Raw genomic sequence first — 22,456 nt, forward strand, 5'->3', positions numbered from 1 at the left:
TAGTGATAGAGATAAAACAAAATTCACCTTTAGCTATGTGTTTATTTTAGGAAGTAGGGCAGTTGCATGATCATGCAAAAAGCAAGGGTGTATAGCACAACATACTTAAGTAGCTGGATATATGAACTATAACATGCTTGTTACATTTGGTGTTTGAATAAATCACTTCTTAAATTATTTGAAATTGAATATTTTAAGAAATCTAATTTCAATTTATTGTGATAATAAAGTTGTCATACATCTAATTCATATAAGAGCAAATAGCTCTAAAAGTAACCATATTAAGGTCAAATATAAATATGTGCATGACATAAAAAAAATAAAATTACAATAGATTATGTCTCATCAAATGACAAGGTAGCCAAAAATTTGACAAAGGCAGCCATTGAGAATGTTTTCTTTAGACACGAGAGTCAAATGAAACTCATGTATGTTTGATTTATATATCACTCATTTGAATATAAGTTTAAAATGAGAATTGTATAAACTTCACAATAATTTTGTTAATAAAATACAACTCAAGAAAATGTACCAATGCAAAACCCCAAAAGTGGGAGCAAGATTGGTAGCACAAATTGCCCTTTATGGCCAAGTGAGAGAATTTAGAAATACGTGAACATAAAGTAACCATTGAGAATGGTCACCTTCAAAGGTTACATGTCTCAAGATTTTGAGAGTATGTAATAAGTTTCATAAGTAACATAAAATGAAATTAAATAAAAGATAACAATATATGTTAATATATAGTTACACTCTCTTTGAATCCAAGGAATTCAACCTTTAGTTGAATGAGCATTTCTCCATAGCTCTCGTTCAAGTATTACAAAAGGGCCTTCAAGGCCATGTTAGAATATATAAGAAAACTTCTTAATTAGATCTAAGAAGCCAACATGCCACTCCCAAGTCCCAACCATCCCCTCATTACACCCTGCCACCTCGCTCACCAAGTTCACTTTGGGTCTTTCAGTTTTCCTGTTTTTTTATATTTCTAATATTTTCCTTTTCAAATGGATATCACTTGGAACACCTTTGATTGTTGGTATGGTTATCATATGCTTCTTTACAAAGCAATTTACATATAGACGCCTAACATATGACAAAATAGGTTTAGCCACCAAAGTAACTTTAGTTAACCCTTTAAAATGATAATTTTAACCTTTCTTTCTGTTTACATGGTTGAATGTCACATTTGTATCTTCCCATGTTTGTAACAACAGTTAGGCTGTGTTTGGGAACACAATTTTGTAGTGCATGGGTGTTGTTTTTGAGAATCACCAATGCAACATTGTTTGAAAACGCCATTTTGGCAAAACATGGGTGATGGGGAGGGTTTTGGCAGCTCCAAAACCCACCCCATTGCAGGGATTGGACACCCACCTAGAGAGGTGGGTTTTGTGGATTCTGTGAATGGACTCCCTGCCACCAACCACGTCGATGACCTCACCCCCTCTCTTTGCAACCTCACCCTTGCCCCTACCTCACGTTGTCCGGTCATTTCCCAGATAGAAATGGTCGGATTTTTTTCACAATGTGGGGCATAGCGGCCACCCATGGGCCGGGAAATGGCCGGTATGGTGTTGTCAGGTGTGGGGGACACCATCCTGGCCATGCCGAATGTGCCCCTGTTTTTCCTTTTACTTCAAACAAGCCTCACTCGTTTGGGAGAAAACACCAAGTTTTTTAAATGTTAAAACCCCTTGAAAACAAAGGAGAGCTCCCAAACAAGGTATGAAGTAGGTAACTCCATGAAGTTTCAATGCACGGTTTTGACAAAACCGGAAAACCATATTTGCATTCTAATGCATGGCTCCCAAACATAGCCTTAAGGGCAAGCAATTAATTTCAATGGGTAAACTTAGGCAATCATCTGAGAGATTTTTTTAAATGATATGTGATACCTTAAATAGTCGAAAACTGTGGCAGCTAAAACATAAACCACCAAATTGGATTCCACCTTCTGGCACTGAATTATATACTCAATGTAATATCATTTCTTAAATACTAATGAGTTCGGAGGGAACCAAATCTTCCATCATACTTACCAAAAAATAACAATAATAATTTTATATGCAATTACACATGTTTCATATATTGAATTATATCAACAGTCGCAATCCAGCAGAGCTCATCCTCGCAACTAACAATTCTGATGACATGCATGCTTAGAAGTCGATGGTACAGAATCATTGTGCAAGGCACCTGAAACATTTATATTGTTGGTGTTCGAAACCATTCTGGGCCTTGACAACAGTGGTCGTTTAAGGAATTGCCACTTCTGAATTTTGTTCTCCCCGATTGATTTCAGCTGCTCCTTACGGAATTTACGTGTTGCATACCATTTGCCACCTCTCCAACCAAGGCCATATCTGCAATACAACCAAATCAACAAGATGAATGATCTAACCATGACACTAAAATGATCATGGTAATGACATCACAGAATAGATAAACAAAGAAACAGTTTAGATGAGCATGTAAGAATATAATTATTTCCTGAATCCAGACATGTCATAATGGAGGTAAAAGAGAGCCCCCATTAATAATGAATCACTGCAAAAACATCAGTGGTTGAATGGTTAAAGCCCGTATATGTGAAAAATATACAGAATCATACATTTTAGTTTCAGAAAGGTTGCTGTCTAGAGCTCATTATCATACAATTATTCACAACAGTTATGTGAGGCTAATAGTTCCGTTTCCTTCTCAAGGAAAATCCTTTTTGCATGAAAATCCTTTTTGCATAAATAATCAATCCATTTTTCATTCCTGTTATCTAAAACACTCCAACTACCTACTGATAAAAATCAAACTTACCAATGAATGATCTATAATGATTTATAAATTCAAGTTAACAAAATTGTTATTTAATGGAGCTTGCTCCAGTAAATATTTCTCTATTTCCAAGTATGAAAGTCTTGGGTAGTAAAAGAAAGCAGGTTCCCAAGGCTTCAACACTTGCAGCAAAAAAAAAAAAGGTGTAGCATTCAAATGATTGGTCTGTACTCTGTACTGCATGCAGCTTTTCTCCAGGGTAACATACCAAATATTTACAACTCTGGTAGTTAAGAGTCAAAAGTAGAGGTGACTTATGAGGCACAGCAATTATTAGAAAGCAACTGAATTAGAGATGTATATATATATATATGTGTGTGTGTGTGTGTGTGTTTTAATAGTTAATACAGCAATTATTAGAAAAACAATTGAGTTAGAGAATATATAAAAGTACTAATACATTGATTGGAATGCTTGTCTATGACTAAGGGGGAAGAATTACTTTCTTGAGTCAGGACAGGAGAGATGGGCTACGGAGCACCCTTGATCATCGATTTGCTGATCATCCAAGAAACTGTGTAGATGATTTGAGTTTTGTTGTCGGGCTAGTGCAGGTGCTCCCCATTTCTACGCTAGTGATGGTGGCATTTGATGGAGCATGCAACTGACTACTTGCTTCCAGTCAGTTTAGGCACAGTCAAGACAGTGAATGTTTTCACCAGTGTTGTGAAAAGCGTTGAGGCGTAGCGAGGCGCTCCACCAAAATCCGAGGTGAGGCGTAAAGCGTAAGCCTCAAAGTTTTTTTTTTTAACTTAAAAAAACTATAAAAAATATCTAAAATTATAAAAAAATAAAAAAATCTTTATTGATGAAGCAACAACCAACAAGAAATAAAAAATCTCAAATAAATACTGAAAAATATGAGATTAACATGTAAAAATAACATTAATGCAACAACTTGATCTATGTAAGTATCTAAGAAATAAAACATGAGCATTCATTAAATAAAAAATTAACATTAACAATGAAATGCATATTAGCATTAACAATATCATGTCATAATTAGAAAATGCATTTTAGAATTAACAACCAAATGTTAATATATATATATATATATTAGAAAATGCATGTTTTCATTTCCATATATATATAGAGTTGTGACTGCATGTAATTGCATGACTTGATTTTGCCACTAAAAGGGTTTAACATCACACTCTAAAAGAGATTATTGCTCCTACAAAATTGAATACATTGAACAAGTTGACACGGTGATATTAATTTTCTGTGAAACGAAGCAACTAATCTCAATGACTTCATTAATGTGGTTGCTTTGAGTGTCTATTAGACTGCAAATTGGTGAACCTGCTACTAAGGGTGTCAATGGATTGGGTATGACCCGATCCTGACCCATATTGGATCTTATAGGGTCAGGGTTTGGTTGCAAAGAAGGGATTTTGATTAATTATTGAGGTTGGACCCATGAGGTCCGATTATTATATGGGTTGGGTATGGTTTATAAATTTTTATACCAAACCAAGTCTGACCGGAGTTTCGGTTAAGATTCTCAAATTTTCAATGTAAAATAATTAAAAATATTATTTTGCCAGGTATGTGATGAGTTGTGGAGCCTCATTCAGAGTTTTTGCCCTTGCAGAAAGGGGGGTCGGGGGCTCCCCCTGGCACGGGTCCCGCTGCACGTTTAGTGGGCGGGGGTCTTTGGGGGGCAGCATCCCCCAGAAGAATTTTTTTTTTCTGGGCTTATGTTTGAGACCCGGTTTCTTATGGATCAGACCTGATCTTAGAGATAATGATGAAGACACTCTATAATATCATCCATTGTGTGATTTTAGTGCATAGGAATTTTTACTTGAACATTGCGTATGTAAGTTCGACTCCACAATGGCTCAAAAATAAGATTGGAAAATCTCAGAATGGTAAGATTTTCAATGATGTTTCTTCTCAGTAGATGGTCGATTCTGAAATAAGTTGAGAAAAGCATGAAAACATACTACATATATTTTAGCTTTTGTTGAATAAGGCTCCAGTTAATTCAAGCAATAATCTAGTAGAGAGAAGATGAATAGGCACACTTGAAATAATAACAAGTCAACAGGATATAGACCTGTATATCTGCTTCGCTTCCAAATTTGAAAGAAGGGACTGTGTCAACACAAAGGAAGACTGCAAATCAAAGCCAAAAGGCTTCTTAATTATTACTTTGTTCCAACCTTTTCTAGTTTGAGCATTCTCAGCCAATGATGATGCAACATCCAAAAGTGCCTCTTGTGGAACAGATAGGTAAAATATCCGATTGGCTTCAGAGTGACCCTAGAAAGCAAACAATAAATAAAATTTCAAAATTCGAGGCGTGTACGCCTCGGCTTGAGGCGCACCTCACCTCGAGGTGTGCGCCTCAAGACGTATGAGGCGCACGCCTCAGGGCTTTTGCGCTTTGTACATGCGCCTGAAGGCATAAAGCCACTCGCTTTGAGGCGAGGCATGCTTTTTGCGCCTTGAAGGGTGTTTTTAATAACACTGGTTTTCACTAACTTTATATCTCATGCAGCCTAAGTATATATTGTGGGCATCAGGGAAGACATCTGATCCAGGATACAACCATGTGTGGTACCATTAGCCATCCATTTCAGATCCTACTATCTTTAAGTCAAGATGAACTGCCTTACACATCACCCACTGCGCTGCTTCTTATTAAGCATCATTATAATATGTCCAGAACAATGATTTCACATTTGGTGCAATTAAAATGTGGATGCAACATGCATTTCCCAAGGACAAATTCTTCTAATACTCTCACCCCATGGAGTTGTGTGTTTTTTCTACCAATTGGGGACCTCCCTTCACCACCTCCATGGGGATGATCTACGGGGTTCATAACGATGCTTACCTAGCCAACATTTGGATCTATTCCGTTTTGATGCTGTCCTCCTTTAATTTTGCAGGTTAAATGAATTAGTTAAGAGAGGAAGTTGAGTACATGTTGGTAGATGTAAGCAAGAAGGAGAACGAGCAACTGAGGGAAGAGAGGTTGCAAGTGTCAAAGAGGTTCTCAAGAAGGTATTCCATTAAATAAATGCAGAGGAGCACCATCTCTGCATTTGTTCAGACATATATGTTTGTACCCCTGTGTTACTGGCCATTTACACAATTCATCATGTGCCTGATTGCAAGTTATTAATATCAGTAAATTGTTTGTGAAGTCGACCAATTAGTGCTGCATGTATTTTCAACTGCTACCAGCATTCCTTCTTTCTTATATAGTTATATTTCTAACGTCAAAAATCAACTCATAGACAGATATGTACATGAATGTGTTTAATTTCCACTTCTGTCCATCCTCATCCCCTCCTCTTATCCAGGGCTGTGCTTCTCACTCTAACCTTAATTGTTGTTCTTTCACTCAATATTGGAGTAAAACTAAAAGTGAAGGGAAGGCAACTTGGTTCAAGGCAAAATAAAGTTTTATGGAGTAGATGGGTAAGTCATGCAACAACTTTCCATTTTCCAAAGAGCAAATGCATAGTAGAATAAAACAATAAAAGCATAATAAAAAAAATGTAGGAAAGAGATCTGAGCTTCTTGTTTTTCATAACAGTTTATGTTCAGCAAGGAAAGGAAATAAAAGCACACAATATGGAAAGAAACAGAGACGACTCTCTCTCTACCAAGAAAAAAAAAATAGATTCTGCAACTGAAAAAGATCTTGATGTCATTTTTGAATTTCTTATAAAGTAAATGAATTTTGAACCTAGATTTCTACTTTATCATTTTTCATCAAACACATTCTTCATTCTTTATCTCCTGGTTTCTTCTTAATACTTATTTACAGTTCTACAGAGCCGTTCTTCATATTCTTCTATTGATTTACTTTCTAGATCAAAGGAGATCAGAAAAGGAATCAGGAATATTTAGTGAATCTCAAAAAGAAAATGTTATTTGAAAAATTCTATTCTTAGCATATTGATGTCATCAATATTTAGTGGTTGGCAGTTCTCCATTGCCACAATGTTGAGAGCTAGTTCTGAGTTTCAACCCGGCCACTATATCCTGAATATAACAGTTTCAGCAGCCCAATAATTCTTTGTTTTGTTCTCCTTGTTTTATCTGTTTTCTGCTTTATTTTGTCACTATTTCTTATAATCCACTCAACATATGCATTCTTTGCCTACTCATTGCTGAGAAATAGATTACTCAAAATGTTTATTACATGAAAATAGAAAATGATTCTCTTTCTAAGAAGACATGATTTAATTACACACTTATCCCTCTCTGGGTAACTACAGAATCTTCAAGGATCGATCCATACTTCAGGCATTGATCTGAACAAGGTTCTAATAAATATATAAGAACTGAAGTCCAACTTTAGTGAAATAAGTCACGGAACTTCAATTACCATGGAGTATCTTAATAAGATAAAGTTCATGACCAGTCACTGGTCACAGGAATCCAATTAGTGGTGATGCTATGACTGTAGATCTTGAAGCGTCTAGGACCTATCACACATTTGTTGATATGGCAACAACAAAGTTCCTGTACCCAATCTTTGATGAGTTGATGCCTGTGATTTTCCTTGTGCACTCCTGAGAATAAGATTGATAATGTTGCAAATTAGAATGTTCTTGCTATTTCTGCACAAAGAGCTCCAATTCTTTTAAGAAACCATTGTAGAGGTAAAGCCTAAAGAACAACACTTTGGGCTGCATCTAGCTTATTTTCCACACAAATACTTAACAGATTATATAGGGCATGTTGAGAGAAACATATCAACTCTTTTATTGTGAAAATTAAGTGGAGGTTTTTCACCACTACATGTTCTACAGTAATAAGATGATGGCATTGAACCAGTAGACCTCCTATTTATGAACACCAACCATTTTACTCTTTAATGGATGGCTTAATTTCAATGTTCTTCACATAAGCAAATGCATCAAACAGAGCTTTAGTGCGACACTAGAGTAGCCCATAATGTGGAATAAATTTTATCCCAATGAAAAAGAACAACAGCTTAGGATTTCTTTCCAGTAATAAAAATATCTTAAATCAGCATAGTAAACAGTGTGGCATTATTAATTGAAAATGAAGATCCACATCAGTATTGAGATCTAAAGATGCATGAATTATGAAACTACTGATAAATCATTCTACTTTCTGAACTAAAGCACAGTAATCAAACACCAGAAGGATGCAACAGTTAGTTAGTAAATGTGCATAGAGAACAAACCCAATAACTAAAGAAGTTCCTGCAGTGGCAATACAAGATGTGGTGCTAATATGTCCAACACTGACCATCTTCTTGATCTCTGATTGGTCAACCACGTGTGCACCTCTCATCTGTAACAGAAAAGGTTACAGTTCAATCTTGAATGAAAAGATTTTTCAGTTTAAGAATGAACTTTAAAGGAAATTATTAGAACCATTATATGTGAAAAAGGATACCAAGACAGATGGTGAAAGGCTCAATTTTGCAATTTATGAGATATAATTCCATGAGAGAATGGATCATAAATTGATAATAAACATCACTCGTAGGTCAGTAGAAACATGAAAACAGTTCAGCCCAAATATGGAATATTACTCAAAATACAAGAATTGAATGCAGTTTCCAATGTCAAACAAAATTTACAGATTTAGTGGAAATCTCAAGGATACCATGTCATATAAACCATAATGCTGTAAACTGTACAGGTCAAAATTTTAGGTCACTGTTGTTACTTATATTTGAGTGTCTTGTCTTTAGTAATCATAAGTGCATTGGTAGAATGATTAATTAACCTTTGTCACATAAGAATGCCAGTTATCCATTTTAGCAAGAGATAAAGGGCTTACTGACGAAAGGTTCCTTAACAAAAGTCAATAAACAAATAGTAAAACAAGATTACAAAAGATCAGTGTTTTCAGTGCAATCCAAACTCACATTTAAAGTACAGAAGCTCTTGATGCTTCAAATGAAATAATTTACTAAGTGCACGACATGATGAAGTAGGCAATCAAATGAGAGAAAAGAACAAGTAGTTGTATGCCTTAATATGACAATAAAATTAAACCATGATATGTTTTGTGTGCTCAAGAACATCCCTCAATATTTACATGTCACTTGTTATAAGGAAAAAAAGGGAGTGATTACAGTACTATCAATAACTAGGGTGAGAGTTGTGCAGGCTGCCCATGTCATGGCTCGTAGCTGTGCCTGACCCAGTTTTGTTGAGCCCTGCCCTGGCCCATGCCCCATCAATTACTGGTCAAAAAATAGAAATGGGCTTGGCCAACACAGCCCATTTTTTATTTTTTTATTTTTTTTTCCTTTTAATGAGAGGGGTTCTGGAGACTTAATTGTAGTGGTGGGCAACAGGCCAGGCCTTATCAATCCTACAGTAGCCAACCGTGTGGTTATGGTTTACACATGCATGTACAAATAGACAAGGATGTGCGGAGGCAAATATATTTGGCAATCCATTGAGGATAATGTCAGTATAATTTAAATAGTCCTCCAGCCAGAAGCATAGGAAACAAGTCAAGATAAGAAATGAGAAGATGCAAGTGGTCATTATGGACACAGATATAGCACCAAGATTAAGATTCCAAATTAGAGGTATGAAGAGATTAGTTTGAGGCCTGGACACCAAGCACACGCAATGATAATTATCATTTATAACTAAAAGAGGTTTTGAGAAATCTTGATCCAGGTAGACAATTTGCACTCTACAAGAAAACCTATTCATTCACAAGATTCAACATATGCAATACAGGGTTGGGTGAGAGTGCAAAATAGAGCAACAGTGAAAATAAACATTACACGATCCAATAGAGACAAGTGAAATCTTCCAGATCAAAAATGAAATCCACATCAATTGAATGCAAACCGTCTTCAACAAAGTTCTTAATTTCAGAAAATAAATTTCAACAATCCCGAATTCTAAGTAAACAGATATTCTCATCTGAAAATGATGAGAGGGCCTAAGAGGAAAACAGTAAAAACATGGTCTCAATTATGCAAGGTTCTTCACATGTTTCTAATGAATGGAGTATTAGTTCATACACAAACAGTTACTTGACCCATGACATTCATTTCAGGCTACCAGCAATTCCACATCACATTTCATGAATTAAGATATCAAATATTGAAGACATTAATGCAGTACGGATTTGAAATCTTATCCAAATCATGAAAAAAATGCTTACAGCTTGCTCAATTGAATCAAGCCTTTGTTCAACTTTAGCTTGATGAAGATATCTTAAAGAATAACCTGGGACAGCATTGAACAGAAAATAACTAAAAGCCAAATTTTGAAATGTATCTACAGGTTATCACTCTGAGGATACTAACCTATTAAAGCAGAGATATGTTAAAGAAACCACTAGATTTAAGTATAATAGCATAGAATGGTTTGCCCCGTCTAGTTTTCAAGTTTTTCTTTCGTAGTAACTAGTAAGTTTTCTTTTCCCCCAATAAATGAAATGCAAATGAAAAGAAGCTGCATTCTTCTATAACTATTTCATTTAAAACTTGGTAAATTCTGTTCGTTTCAATCAACTTCGCATGACATGGTGGAACCATTTTACCCAGAAGAAAAAAACCACATAGAGGAAACTTTTTAATTTAAACAGACTAATTTAATCCGAAGGACTTATCTAACATCTCCTCCGCAAAAGCACTCGGAACATGCATGCACACACGCACACATGCACAGATGATGTCTCTATCATCATAGTCGCTTGAAATAGTTTGTTAACTCCTAAATGTCAACTGAACATGGCAATTCGAACTTCCTGGTATACTGTTTTAGAACTTGGACGTTGTTTCCCTTCAAATTCTAAGCAGTATATTAGAGTGTTAGAACTGCCACACTCGGTAGACATTAAGGAGCTAACAAGACCATTTGAAGGCTCTACGATCATAAAAGACATACTTCTTCCTCTCTGAATTTACAATGGCACTAAAATTACAAAAGTAAAATTCTAGAGCTTGTAGTAATAATCGTGTTAGTATTTTACAGAGGAAACAAAAAAAAAGTTGGAAATCGTTATCCACACAGCCCAAGCATAACCCAGAAGCTAATGACCATGATAAACTTGAAACAACCTATTAATTTTGCAAAACTAGGCCAGAATTCTTCTAGGTTATGGACCCAAAACAAAGCAACCCATTATAGAAAATAAGAGATCCTACGGACCCATCTTCTCTAAAGACATAAAAAGAATGAAACACGAACAGAACAAAGGGATACCTGCCCATGCGGTTGCAAGAGAAGCCAAGGACGTCCCAATCGTGAAGACCACCCTGTGCCTCTCGAACACATCCTACCAAACCAACAGAATCAAAACCCAATTAGATCGTAATGCAAGCAACTCCCGATGGATTGCCCAATCAACAATAACCACAAGACGAGAGGATCAAAAGGCAAGATAGACCTTGGTGGAGAAGTAGGTGTCTTGAACAGCAGACCATGAATTGGAGACCTTCCTCCTCACGTTGGGCAGCGCCGTTTTCTCCCACACGGAGGTGCCCGGCCTCCTGAGGCGATGCATCCTCTCTCTCTCTCTCTCTCTCTCTCTCTCTCTCTCTCTCTCTCTCTCTCTCTCTCTCTTGCTGCTTACGATGTCCACCCGAAAACGAATGAGGAAAGGAGGCAGGGAGGTAGTCATACGTTGACGCAGGGTAAAGCCGATAGTCATATGGTGCTGCCACCATTGGGGGATGTCAATGGATCGGGTTTGTACCGAGAATCCGACCCGACTGAACCCCGGTATAATCATGAAAGTACTGACCCGATCCGAACTCGACTAGAACAATATGTAGACTGGGTTTGGGTTATATTTTTGCGGAATACCCAACTCGGCCTGGCTTTTTTGCGAGCTCCCAGACCCAAACCAAGTACTTTATATGAATATTAGATAAAAATAATTTTTTTAAATAATATAGGTTTGGTTTTGAGATTTCATTTTCATGACTCAGCAAAGCCCGAACCAGATCATTAATTATATGTGTGAGTCCAGGTTGACCCTAACCCCACCCGTTGATAGCCCTAGAACCGTCATCAAATTATGTCGGTGTCACCTTAAAAGGTCACTCACATGACATATCCCTAAAGTCTTATGGTAAGTTTGGTTGTGTATTTTTCATAAGTGAAAATACTGTAGCTTTCAAAAACCCATGAGATTTGAAATCTGAGATTCACTTTTTAAATCTCAACTTTGGGGTTTACGCCAATGAGGTTTGCTTTTGGAGCAAAAAATGTTTTATGTTTAATTATTTTTGAAGTGCCGTTCAAATGAGATTCACTTTCTAAATCTCATGTGATTCCAAATCATATGAGATGCAACCAAACTAACCCTCTTAATGTGATTTTTTAGGGCATGTTTGATAATATTTCATGAAATTCACTCTTATGCTAGTCAGGGAATGAATTTCATTATCACAACTAACCAAACAGTGGAACATGACTTGTGAGAAACACTAGATCCTCGTTTGCCTATGCAATTGAGAGATGTTTCTTCTTTACGTGAGAACCTTTGTCACAAAGAGCCCCTTGTAGTTGGTACGACTCACATCACATGTGGGCCAACAAACCTTTTGTTCATGTAAAAATAAAAAAACTTGAATATATCATATCAATCTTTAAGAAGATATAGTTTTATTATAAAGACTAACGAATGATTTGGGTATGGTTAGATGTATTAAAGATGAAACGCAAAGGGTTTTAGTTAAAGACGAAGAGATTAAGGAGAAATGAAAATATTATTTTGATAAGCTATTTATTGGAAGTCATGCTCATGATCTTGGAGACTTTTCCATTCATTTTCATGAGATAAATCATGACTTTATGCGCAAGATTCAAAAGAAAGAAATTACAGAGGCTTTGAAGAAAATGAAATCAAGAAGGACAGTTGGCCCAAATGGTATACTTATCGAGGCTTGAAAATGCTTGGGTGAGAAAGGTTTAGAATGGTTGACAAATCTTTTTAACAAGATTTGGCAGACAAATAAGATGTCTAATGAGTGGAGGAAGAGTACTTTGGTACCTCTATATAAGAATAAGGGTGATATACAAGATTACACAAATTATCGTGGTATAAAACTCATGAGTCATACTCTGAAACTTTGGGAGAGGGTGATTGAGTATAGGTTGAGGAAGGTTGTCATGATATCGGAGAATCAATTTGGTTTTATGCCTGAAAGATCAATTATGAAAGCTATACATCTTCTTAGATAACTTATTGAGAGATATATAAAGAGGAACAAAGATTTGAATATGATTTTTATTGATTTAGAGAAGGCATACGATAGAGTACCTAGGGATGTTCTCTGGTGGACAATGATAAAGAAAGGTGTTTCTCTCAAGTACATTAGTATAATTAAAGATATGTACGAAGGAGTAGTAACCAATGCCCGCACTTGTGGAGGGGTGACAACCAATTTTCCTATAACGGTTGGGTTACATCAAGGATCTGCATTAAGCCCTTTCCTATTTGCTATAGTGATGGATGAGCTTACGAGATCAATTCAAGAAAATGTGTCGTGGTGTATGTTGTTTGTTTATGATATTGTTTTGATTGATAAGTCTAAAGCTGGGGTTAATGCTAAGTTAAAATTATGGAGACAAACATTGTAAGCAAGAGGTTTTAAGTTAAGTAAGAGTAAAACAGAATATATGGAATGTTGGTTTAGTAAGCAACGAAGTAGTGATGGGAGTGTAGTGAAGCATGGTGAGCAAGAAATATCGGTGGATGACTGTTTCAAATATTTGGGATCTATCATTCAAAAGTATGGAGAAATTGATGAAGATATAAATCATGGGATAAAGGTTGGGTGGATGAAATGCAAAAGTGCAAATGGAGTGTTGTGCTATCATAGAATGTTATTGCGGTTGAAGGAAAAGTTTTATAGGATGATAATTAGTCCTGCTTTACTAAATGGTACAGAATGTTGGGCTGCCAAGAGACATCATATTCAAAAAATGAGTGTAGTTGAGATGCATATGCTTAGATGGATGTGTGAAAATACAATAAAAGATAAGATTCGAAACGAGAAGATACGTAAGAAGATAGGCGTTGCATCCATTGAAAATAAAATGAGAGATAATCGTTTACGGTGGTTTGGACATATTCGGCGAAGGCCTAATGATGCTCCAATTAGAAGTATGAAGAAATGAAAAAAATTATTAGTTTAAAGAGGTCGGGGTAAGCCTAAGAAGACTTGGATGGAGATGATAGGAAAGGATATGAATGCTTTGAACCTCACCAAGGACATGGCATTGGATAGAAATGATTGGAGGAGAAAGATTCATGTGAAAGACCCAAAATGATTTTCTTTTTTGGTTCATATCGCCGACCCCAATTATTTTGGGATGAAGGCGTAGTTGTTGTTGTACTAACAAATGATGCATGTACGTTGAAAATACTACCACTGGATTTGACCTTGTGGCCAGCAGGATGGTTGTGAGGGTGCTGAGATAAAGGCAGTTTGTGCACAGGTGTGTTTGTAGCTTTCAGAGATAGGCAACATGAGGTAGAGTGGTCTGAGTCGTGAGGCCCTGAACAGGTTCAGATATGTATCAGGTCGGGCCTTTAGAAGATATATTTTTTAATTGGGTATAAAAATTAGGCCCAGACGCAAACCATTTTGATTTGGGTATGGGTATTGTTGTATCTGGGTTTCAAATCCAATGTGTCCATATGGGCTCACAAAGGAATTCAGTGGCTCGTAACTCTTAAGAAAACATAATGAGTGGGATTAAAATCCCCATTCAATGCTGGGAAAATGACTACCCAGGGGAGAGCTAAAAATACCCAGCCTCTGCATAATGCAGGATTGTGAAAAAGCAATAACACCCAGAAGCAGGCCATTTCCCAAACGACAATTTCCTTCTCTCTTCTTCCCTCTGTTTTCTCATCCCTCATTACACACAACACAACCCCGATCCTAAATACCAACATTGGTATCAGATCTTGCTATGATTCAGGTGTGCATACAGACTTGTCATCGATTGCTGCTTGAAAATCGGTGCGAACATAACCCTTGCCGAAAACCCCAAGAACCATCATTTGTGCTTGGCGATGCTGCCTAAGGGAATCAATTGTAGAGGAGAGAGAATCCCTCCGTTGGGCGGCTGCTGGAGAGAGGCAGCTATAAAAAGTCGACAGTGCTTCGCGAACCTTCCTCCCGATGTGAGGCGGCAAAAGAAAAAAAAAGTGAGTTGTCAAAGGGCAATGAACTGCATAGAGTGACGGAGCTACTAACTGTAGAGAACGACAAAGCTATCAAATGGAAGAGCATGCAAAGGAAAGAAAAAGAAAAAGGGGATCTGGTCCAACATGGTCCTCTCAGGCTGGATGTCGATGGAGGAACGAAAGGCGGCGATCTTACGATGCAACTCTCTCTGGTGTAATTTCTGGAGGTAGAGGCAGTTGCGGAGGAGGCGCGCCTTCTCGATGTTGCAGCACCACGCCTTCATCTCCTCATCCTTGTGTTGGGGCAGTTGTTGTTGCTACTAGAAGCAACACCAAGGGCTGAAGAGAGGGTGTCATACCATAGGGAGGCTCTATCTGAGGGAAGCGCCTGCAGAACTGTACATTGTTGGTTGGTTGAGCCCTCAGTGGGCAGCGACATAGGAAGGACCACACTTGGTGGCCTCGTTGCAGACATTAAGGGGCAGAGGAAACTCCTCTGCCGGGCGACGTTTGAACCCGATGTCGTTTGCAGTCGACGTTAAGGGCAAAAGAGACCCCCCCCCCTTTATAAGGTGGTCGTTGTTAAAGTCAGAGGCGGAAGGAGGTGTCGTTGTTTGCATTAAAGGAGGCAGAGGAGACCCCCTCCATCAGGTCATCGCTGGATTTTGGCAAACCCTATTGTCAGTGTCATAGGGGGTGGAGGAGAGATCCCCCTCTCCATCGGGTGGACGCGGACAAAGTCAGTGGTAGAGGAGACCCCTCCACCGGATGGGCGAGCCCTAAGGCCCGCTGGACGGTTATCAAAAATCTCGGCAGTGGAAGCGGAGGAAACGATAGAAGAAGAGGAAGAGAAGAGGTTTTGGGGTTTGAGGAAGATTCAATAAACTCGATTTTTTGCTTGTATACACTTTTTAAAGTGTTTTTATTATTTTGCCCTTGACCTTTCTAGTTAATTCCATTTACATCCATTTTGTTAAGTTTGATTATAATTCAACCCTTGATCTCTTTTTGGTTTTTGTCTACCCCCAAACTTTTCTGCAATACATAGAAAGCACCGAAAATTTTATGTTTAACTTAGAAAGTTCTGAAAATTTTGTTTAATGTTTTGCCTTCTGACTTTTTTGATTTTTGCAAAAAAATATCTCTGGTTTACTTAATAACTCTAAGAGCTCTATTTTTTTGGTAAAAGACAAGTATGGATTTATTATTTGGATCATAAATCATTTCTCGAGTTCTATATTTGGTTAAGGTAATATCTATAAAATTTAGATATATTACATTTTTGTGATACAAAAAACTCTTGATTGGTTTAGTTTTATTAAATCCAATTATAATCTAAATTGAATCTCTACCTTGATATGGGAGAGTTTGGACTTTTCAGTCAGCATGTATTGGATCCTGAAATACTGTGAGTAATTGCAGATTATTTTTTATATGTTTTATAAGTTATTCATATTTTAGACCATATTAATATATGAATCCAGTATGGATTAGCATTTATCTAATTATTATAATGGATCAGGTTTAATTGGATTAGATGTTTGAATCAAATAAGGTGACATATACTTGGTTTGATCCAGTAAAACAATATTAGATCTGATTAAACATAAATAGATCTAGTTTAATTAGTTTAGATCCATATTTGATCTAGAGATGGATCTGAAAAATATATTATATGAATCTAGATTTGATCCAGGTTTTATGATAAATCTGGATAGTATCAGACTGTATTTTTAGACCTAATAATTAATATATTATATGTGGGCCTTGATTTGGCCCAAATAAATCTATATAAGTATAATATTGGATATGTGGTGGATTCATTTGAATTTGGATCATAAGGATGTAGATTTGGACAATGGACAAATCTCTTTTGATGCATGAATTTGCATGAACTATTTAAACTTGCATGTGATTCATTTTTTTTTTTTAAGAATCATGTTGGACTTGATGATAACATCTAAGCCAATTTTGGATATGGGTATAATTTTTTTGAATAGATCCATAAGTGGATCTCAACTTATATATTGACATAATTCTATTGTTTATGAATGAGCTTATAATATTTGTCATATCCAAAAGGTAATGAGATAGTAAAGGATAACTCCTATTAGATCTAGTCTAGTCATATCCAAATTAAGTATGAATACGGGGATTTAAACTTTATTATTATTGCATATTCCTTATAGATTGTGATATCTTAATATGCAGATATTGCTTGATTGCAATGCTTTAGAAAAGTGAGAGCTGAATTATAATTTGCATATGCATGTGAATATTTATTTGCATATCATAAATAATCATCATAAATTATGCTTCTTATGAGGTTGACTGTATAAACGCATGAAGAGATATTTTCTTATTTTAAAAGCTTTATACATGGTAAACAATATGGTGGCATTCATAATTTTTAGTAATTATATTTACTTGATGATAACATCTAAGCCAATTTTGGATATGGGTATAATTTTTTTGAATAGATCCATAAGTGGATCTCAACTTATATATTGACATAATTCTATTGTTTATGAATGAGCTTATAATATTTGTCATATCCAAAAGGTAATGAGATAGTAAAGGATAACTCCTATTAGATCTAGTCTAGTCATATCCAAATTAAGTATGAATACGGGGATTTAAACTTTATTATTATTGCATATTCCTTATAGATTGTGATATCTTAATATGCAGATATTGCTTGATTGCAATGCTTTAGAAAAGTGAGAGCTGAATTATAATTTGCATATGCATGTGAATATTTATTTGCATATCATAAATAATCATCATAAATTATGCTTCTTATGAGGTTGACTGTATAAACGCATGAAGAGATATTTTCTTATTTTAAAAGCTTTATACATGGTAAACAATATGGTGGCATTCATAATTTTTAGTAATTATATTTATGGATGTTTGAGTTTGGATATATTGATAATAAATGATCAGATGGTGGTTAACTGAGTGAGAGTTAATGCATGTTGCATCTGATGATGATGATGCACATGAAAAGTAAAAAAAAATTAAAAGAAGTATTTGTCATGTTTAACAAATTATATTTTATCATAGATCCATGAGTGAAAAAAATTTATAATACTCCATTAGTGTGCATGTGGACATGATGATGTCTTATGAAATGGTCATAAAAGAACAATATAAAACCCAACTAAGATGTGAGATTCACAATGACGTATTTGTTTGAATATGACATTGTACATTAAGTGTTATGATTTAAATTATGACATTATGAGAAACCCATATAGTTATGTGAAATGAGCACATAAAATGATAATGTTATGGCTAAACCCATACCATATGTGGAAAGAATCATGGTTCATATGATGATGAAAATACCTCATGACGTGTAAAAAACATTATACATGAAAATAAAAAAAATGCATATAGATATGTGAGAAATAACTCATAGCATGTGTGAAAACCTCATATTTAAAGATGAATGATGAAAAAGTTCACTTGATTATGTGAAAAATAACTCATAACATGTGAGAAAAATATCATACTTAGATATTGATATAACCCTAGAAATTGTACATGTTTATTTTGTTCATGTTTTGTCATAAAGTGATATATGTGATACATGATGCACCATTTATGATATAATATGCTTGTTCACCTCATATGGACAAGTAGAAGATGTTGGATCTTAGTAACAGATCCATTGTGTTGCCATAGGGTCTCATAAAGGGAATCCATAGATCCTCAAAATGGAAATGGTGGGCTCATAACTCATGAGAAAGATAAATGTATGCATTGAAATGCATTAAACTATATTAAAAATATATTTTAATTAATGGTAGTTTAAGGCCGACAAATGACTACCCAGGAAAGGGCTATATGTACCCAGCCCATGCGGTATGCAGGAACAACGAGCAATAATCCCTCTTGATGCAAGTTGTTTGCTCGTTGTTCTACAATACCCTTCTTTCACTTTTTTCTCTTTCAATCCTGACTGAAAAAAGGTAGACCAATATGAATTAACAAGTTGGAGTTTCAATTCAAGTATCGATAAGATTGGTACTCTAGACCTAACTATAGGGCAATAAAAAAAGGTGTAAAATTAATGGAATCAACTATTTATTAAGAAGATTATATGTCAACTTAGACGCTTGTGAACTATTATAAACAATAGTCTGTCGAGTTTCAACAAGTTCGGATTGGTTTACGTATAAAACAGGTTTGGGTACATAATCAGCGTGGGTTTGAGTCGATTTGGATGCAAAGCAAGTTTGGGTCTGATTCGATTCAATTACAAGTTAGAGAACATAATTGCATTGGGGTTTGGGTTGGGTCAGTTTTACATTATGTAGAACCATTTGAGTCGAGTATAAAACGCAGGTTCAGGTCTTCATTTGTAATATGTAAGACCCGGCTTGTTTTTGTTATGTATCTATATTTTGGACCTGATCCAAACCCATGAGTCTACTAAAATTGGGCTGGGTCAGGTATAACTGGTTTGAAACATTGTACACCACTAATTGTAACATGTATAGCAGCGATGAGATATGTTTCAACGTATTCCTAACGTTTGGGTAACGAGGGTCAAACATAATTTTAGCAAGATTTCATTGCCAGCAAGTTGCTTATAACATATCAGTGCACATATCAGCATTAATATTAGATTAAAATATTTATTAAAAAATTAACTAAAAAACTGAAATGTATTATGCTCAATGATGAGATGAAATGAAATAATTTGTTTATCAACCTTTGGTTCTTTTGTGTCCATAGCAAATATAATAGCTTTAAAAATTATGTAAGTGCCATTAAAAACAAAACCACCACCTTTTTAACTTGAAAGAAATTTTGTTTGGTCTCCTCCAACATAACATGGGGGTTATATAAACAATTCCCTTTTAACTTGATGGTCTCCTCCAAATAACTTGGTGGATCCAAAACTTCTTTAATTGGATTTGGGTTTTAGGAAAGGTCTTGATAAGGTTCTATTCAATTTTCATCTGGATTGGATTTTGAATCGGTTTCACTTAGCTTTGGATAACTTTAAGTATAAGACTAGAAATAGGCAGTTTTTTTGGGATGTACTGCTTTAAGGGGTTTTTTATGCATCAAATATTGCATCTCTTCCCACATTTGAACTTGTCCCGATCTTTGGTTTTCTCGATCCTTCTGCAACTCATTTCATTATACATCTGTTGGTCCTCGAAGTCATGTCATTGCCAACGAGACCCTGCTATGCTTTGAAACATAATGACACTCGAGGTATAACCACACCACAAAGAATATTTTAGCATCCAATAGGCCATGGAACTGTGGAAACTCTACTTTAAACTTGTAGATGTTGTCACACTAGAGTTTGATCTCAAGTGATTGGAATTTTGGGGCTTGTGGATTATTCTAGACTTGAGAAGGTCCAATAAAAGAGCTGGGTTAGGCTTATGTGGGTTATCTGAAGTGAAAATCGGTTGGGTTTGGTAACAGTCAGGTTAGATTTGGGTATGGTTCAAGTATAGATCATTGTTTGAGTTAGGGTTTAGGTGGTTTAGATAATGAGTTTTGTTAAGATCCAGTTGGACCATAATCAGATCAGATACATTATGAGTCGTCAAAACCTGGAGTAGGATAGGACAAAGTTTGTAGACAATAGGTTTGGTATGGATCTAATCCAGTCCTTTAAGTGGTTGGGGTCTGATTTTTACCCGATTCAATACCAACTTGGAGCTCCATCATGATTTGATTAGTTCAAGTTTGGATTGATTCTATAGACTTGAGGCTAAAATAATGTCTTGGTATGATCTAAGTGAGTGTCCGAAGCAGAACCGGTCTCAAATGAAAAGGTTTGGCAACTTGGAGTTGAATCAGTAATAACTGGCTCAAAACCCCCAAAACCGACCCAATAAAGTACAATAGGGCTGAACCGGTTATGGCCTGTGACAAATCGGGAGGGAGAACTCTACCCATTGTAGGCAAAGAACCCCCCTGCCATGCTCTGATCAATGAGCGATCGACTGCTTTTATGGCCTTCTTTAGGACTTCATCAAGTTGGTTCAATCCAATAGTGGTTGCTTCACCAGCAACTCTGCCCAAGTTAGAGACACTAATCGAATGAGTTATCAGCAGTGACAATCATGCTTGTAACCTCCATTGTTCTTGAGAAACCCAAAATAGTTGAAGATGATAGTCGAACATGATTGATTATGGCCATTGATGTTTGATATTGCGACTTGAAGTAAAAACCATTGGGAGCCATCGGTCAGTGGCCAAGGGTGTCACTTATTTGAAAGGTCTATTGCTGTTAAAACACCTAAAAAATTCATAGACTGAATTTTTCACTAATTTGTTTTGCTTTTTGAAACACAGTGGAAGACATATAAATCGACTCTGAATCTTTAGACTCGCCACATGTAAATGAAATACCACAATAATTATTTCAAAAATATTTTATTCAATTGAACAAATATCATATTACATGCAAGCTAAAATCACAATAAATTCAGATACAATTCAAATTAATCTAATCTACAACAAAATCACAGTTGAGTCTTCGTGTACTCTGTAGCATCTGCGTGTTCCTCTGTGAACCTGAATTTTTTTAATAACAAGTTAGACAAATTAATGTTATCATATATACTTGTTTGTGGGAGTTTGAGCAGTGTTGTAGCGTAGTTTCAAGGTCTCTAAAAATTTTAGTAGTGCTTCCACTACATGTTTTTAAATTTTTTGATGATGAGCAAAGATTTTGACAGCCTAACAACGTAACATAATCATATTGCTCGATTTAAACGAATGAACGCACAACTAAGTGTGGGTTGTTATGGTCTACGTACCGCACACAAAGTTGTACACAAACACAACAGTACAAACATGTAGAGAGGCTCACTGGTAAAGGAGGGAAGCTGAGAAGGCCACCGGTGTCGTAAGTAAACTGTGATAGGTGCCTATGCAGTGTCTATGGATTAGTATGTTCACTGACAAAGGAGGGTGGCCGAGAAGGCCTCCAGTGCCTTAAGCGGATCATGAATAGCGCCTTAACAAAAGTGATAGTGCTAAAAAAGGTGCACAATGGTAAGGGGTTCTGCAAACAAAAGAGGGTGGCCCATTAAGACCTCTGGTGTTGCGGGTATCCATGTAAATATGCCTTGACAAAGGCGTGTGCACCTAGAAGTGCACAATAGTAGGGTCTCCATGTCATAGGAGGTGGCCATTTAGGGCATCTGGTGTCATGGTTGCACCGTGTGAAGCGTCTCGAATATGCTTTAAGAATTAACCTACGCAAGGGGTGTGCGTATGCACGAACATGCTAACGATGCTCCAAAAGCTGAATTTGCTTGGGCAAAGATCTCTCAAACAAACTGAAAGTGTCAAGCTATAGAGGAAAAGGATGCGGGGGATTCTAGCGGAGTGGATCAGAAAATTGACAGATGCTTGGGTTAGAATTCAAGAGAGAAGTTAGAGAGAGAGAGGAAGGAAGGCCGATTTTTTTTTTAAGAGAGAGAGCCCCGGGGGCTATTTATAGCCCATGGGG

General features: G+C 36.3%; 1 protein-coding gene across 1 annotated transcript; it reads right to left on the reverse strand.

The window, feature by feature from the left end:
* Positions 1-1,990: 1,990 nt before the first annotated feature.
* On the reverse strand, positions 1,991-11,396 carry LOC149848143 (triacylglycerol lipase-like protein). Its single transcript, XM_090020358.1, has 5 exons — positions 11,200-11,396; positions 11,016-11,088; positions 9,970-10,034; positions 8,012-8,121; positions 1,991-2,366 (listed from the first exon to the last, which is right to left on the reverse strand). Exons 1-5 carry the CDS (start codon positions 11,314-11,316, stop codon positions 2,138-2,140), a joined length of 594 nt encoding a protein of 197 aa, XP_089876484.1. The 5' UTR covers positions 11,317-11,396; the 3' UTR covers positions 1,991-2,137.
* Between the last annotated feature and the right edge of the window lie 11,060 nt (positions 11,397-22,456).

The sequence above is a fragment of the Nuphar pumila genome, chromosome 1, assembly GCF_984573655.1.
Source record: "Nuphar pumila chromosome 1, dmNupPumi1.hap1.1, whole genome shotgun sequence".
NCBI lineage: Eukaryota > Viridiplantae > Streptophyta > Magnoliopsida > Nymphaeales > Nymphaeaceae > Nuphar > Nuphar pumila.

Coding starts and splice junctions, on each gene's coding strand:
- LOC149848143 (XM_090020358.1), bottom strand. CDS start 11,316: ATGCATCGCCTCAGGAGGCCGGGCACCTCCGTGTGGGAGAAAACGGCG. Junction 10,035..11,015: donor TCTTGCAACCGCATGGGCAG/GTATCCCTTTGT, acceptor ATGCTGTCCCAG/GTTATTCTTTAAGATATCTT. Junction 2,367..8,011: donor GGAACTTCTTTAGTTATTGG/GTTTGTTCTCTA, acceptor GTTGTATTGCAG/ATATGGCCTTGGTTGGAGAG.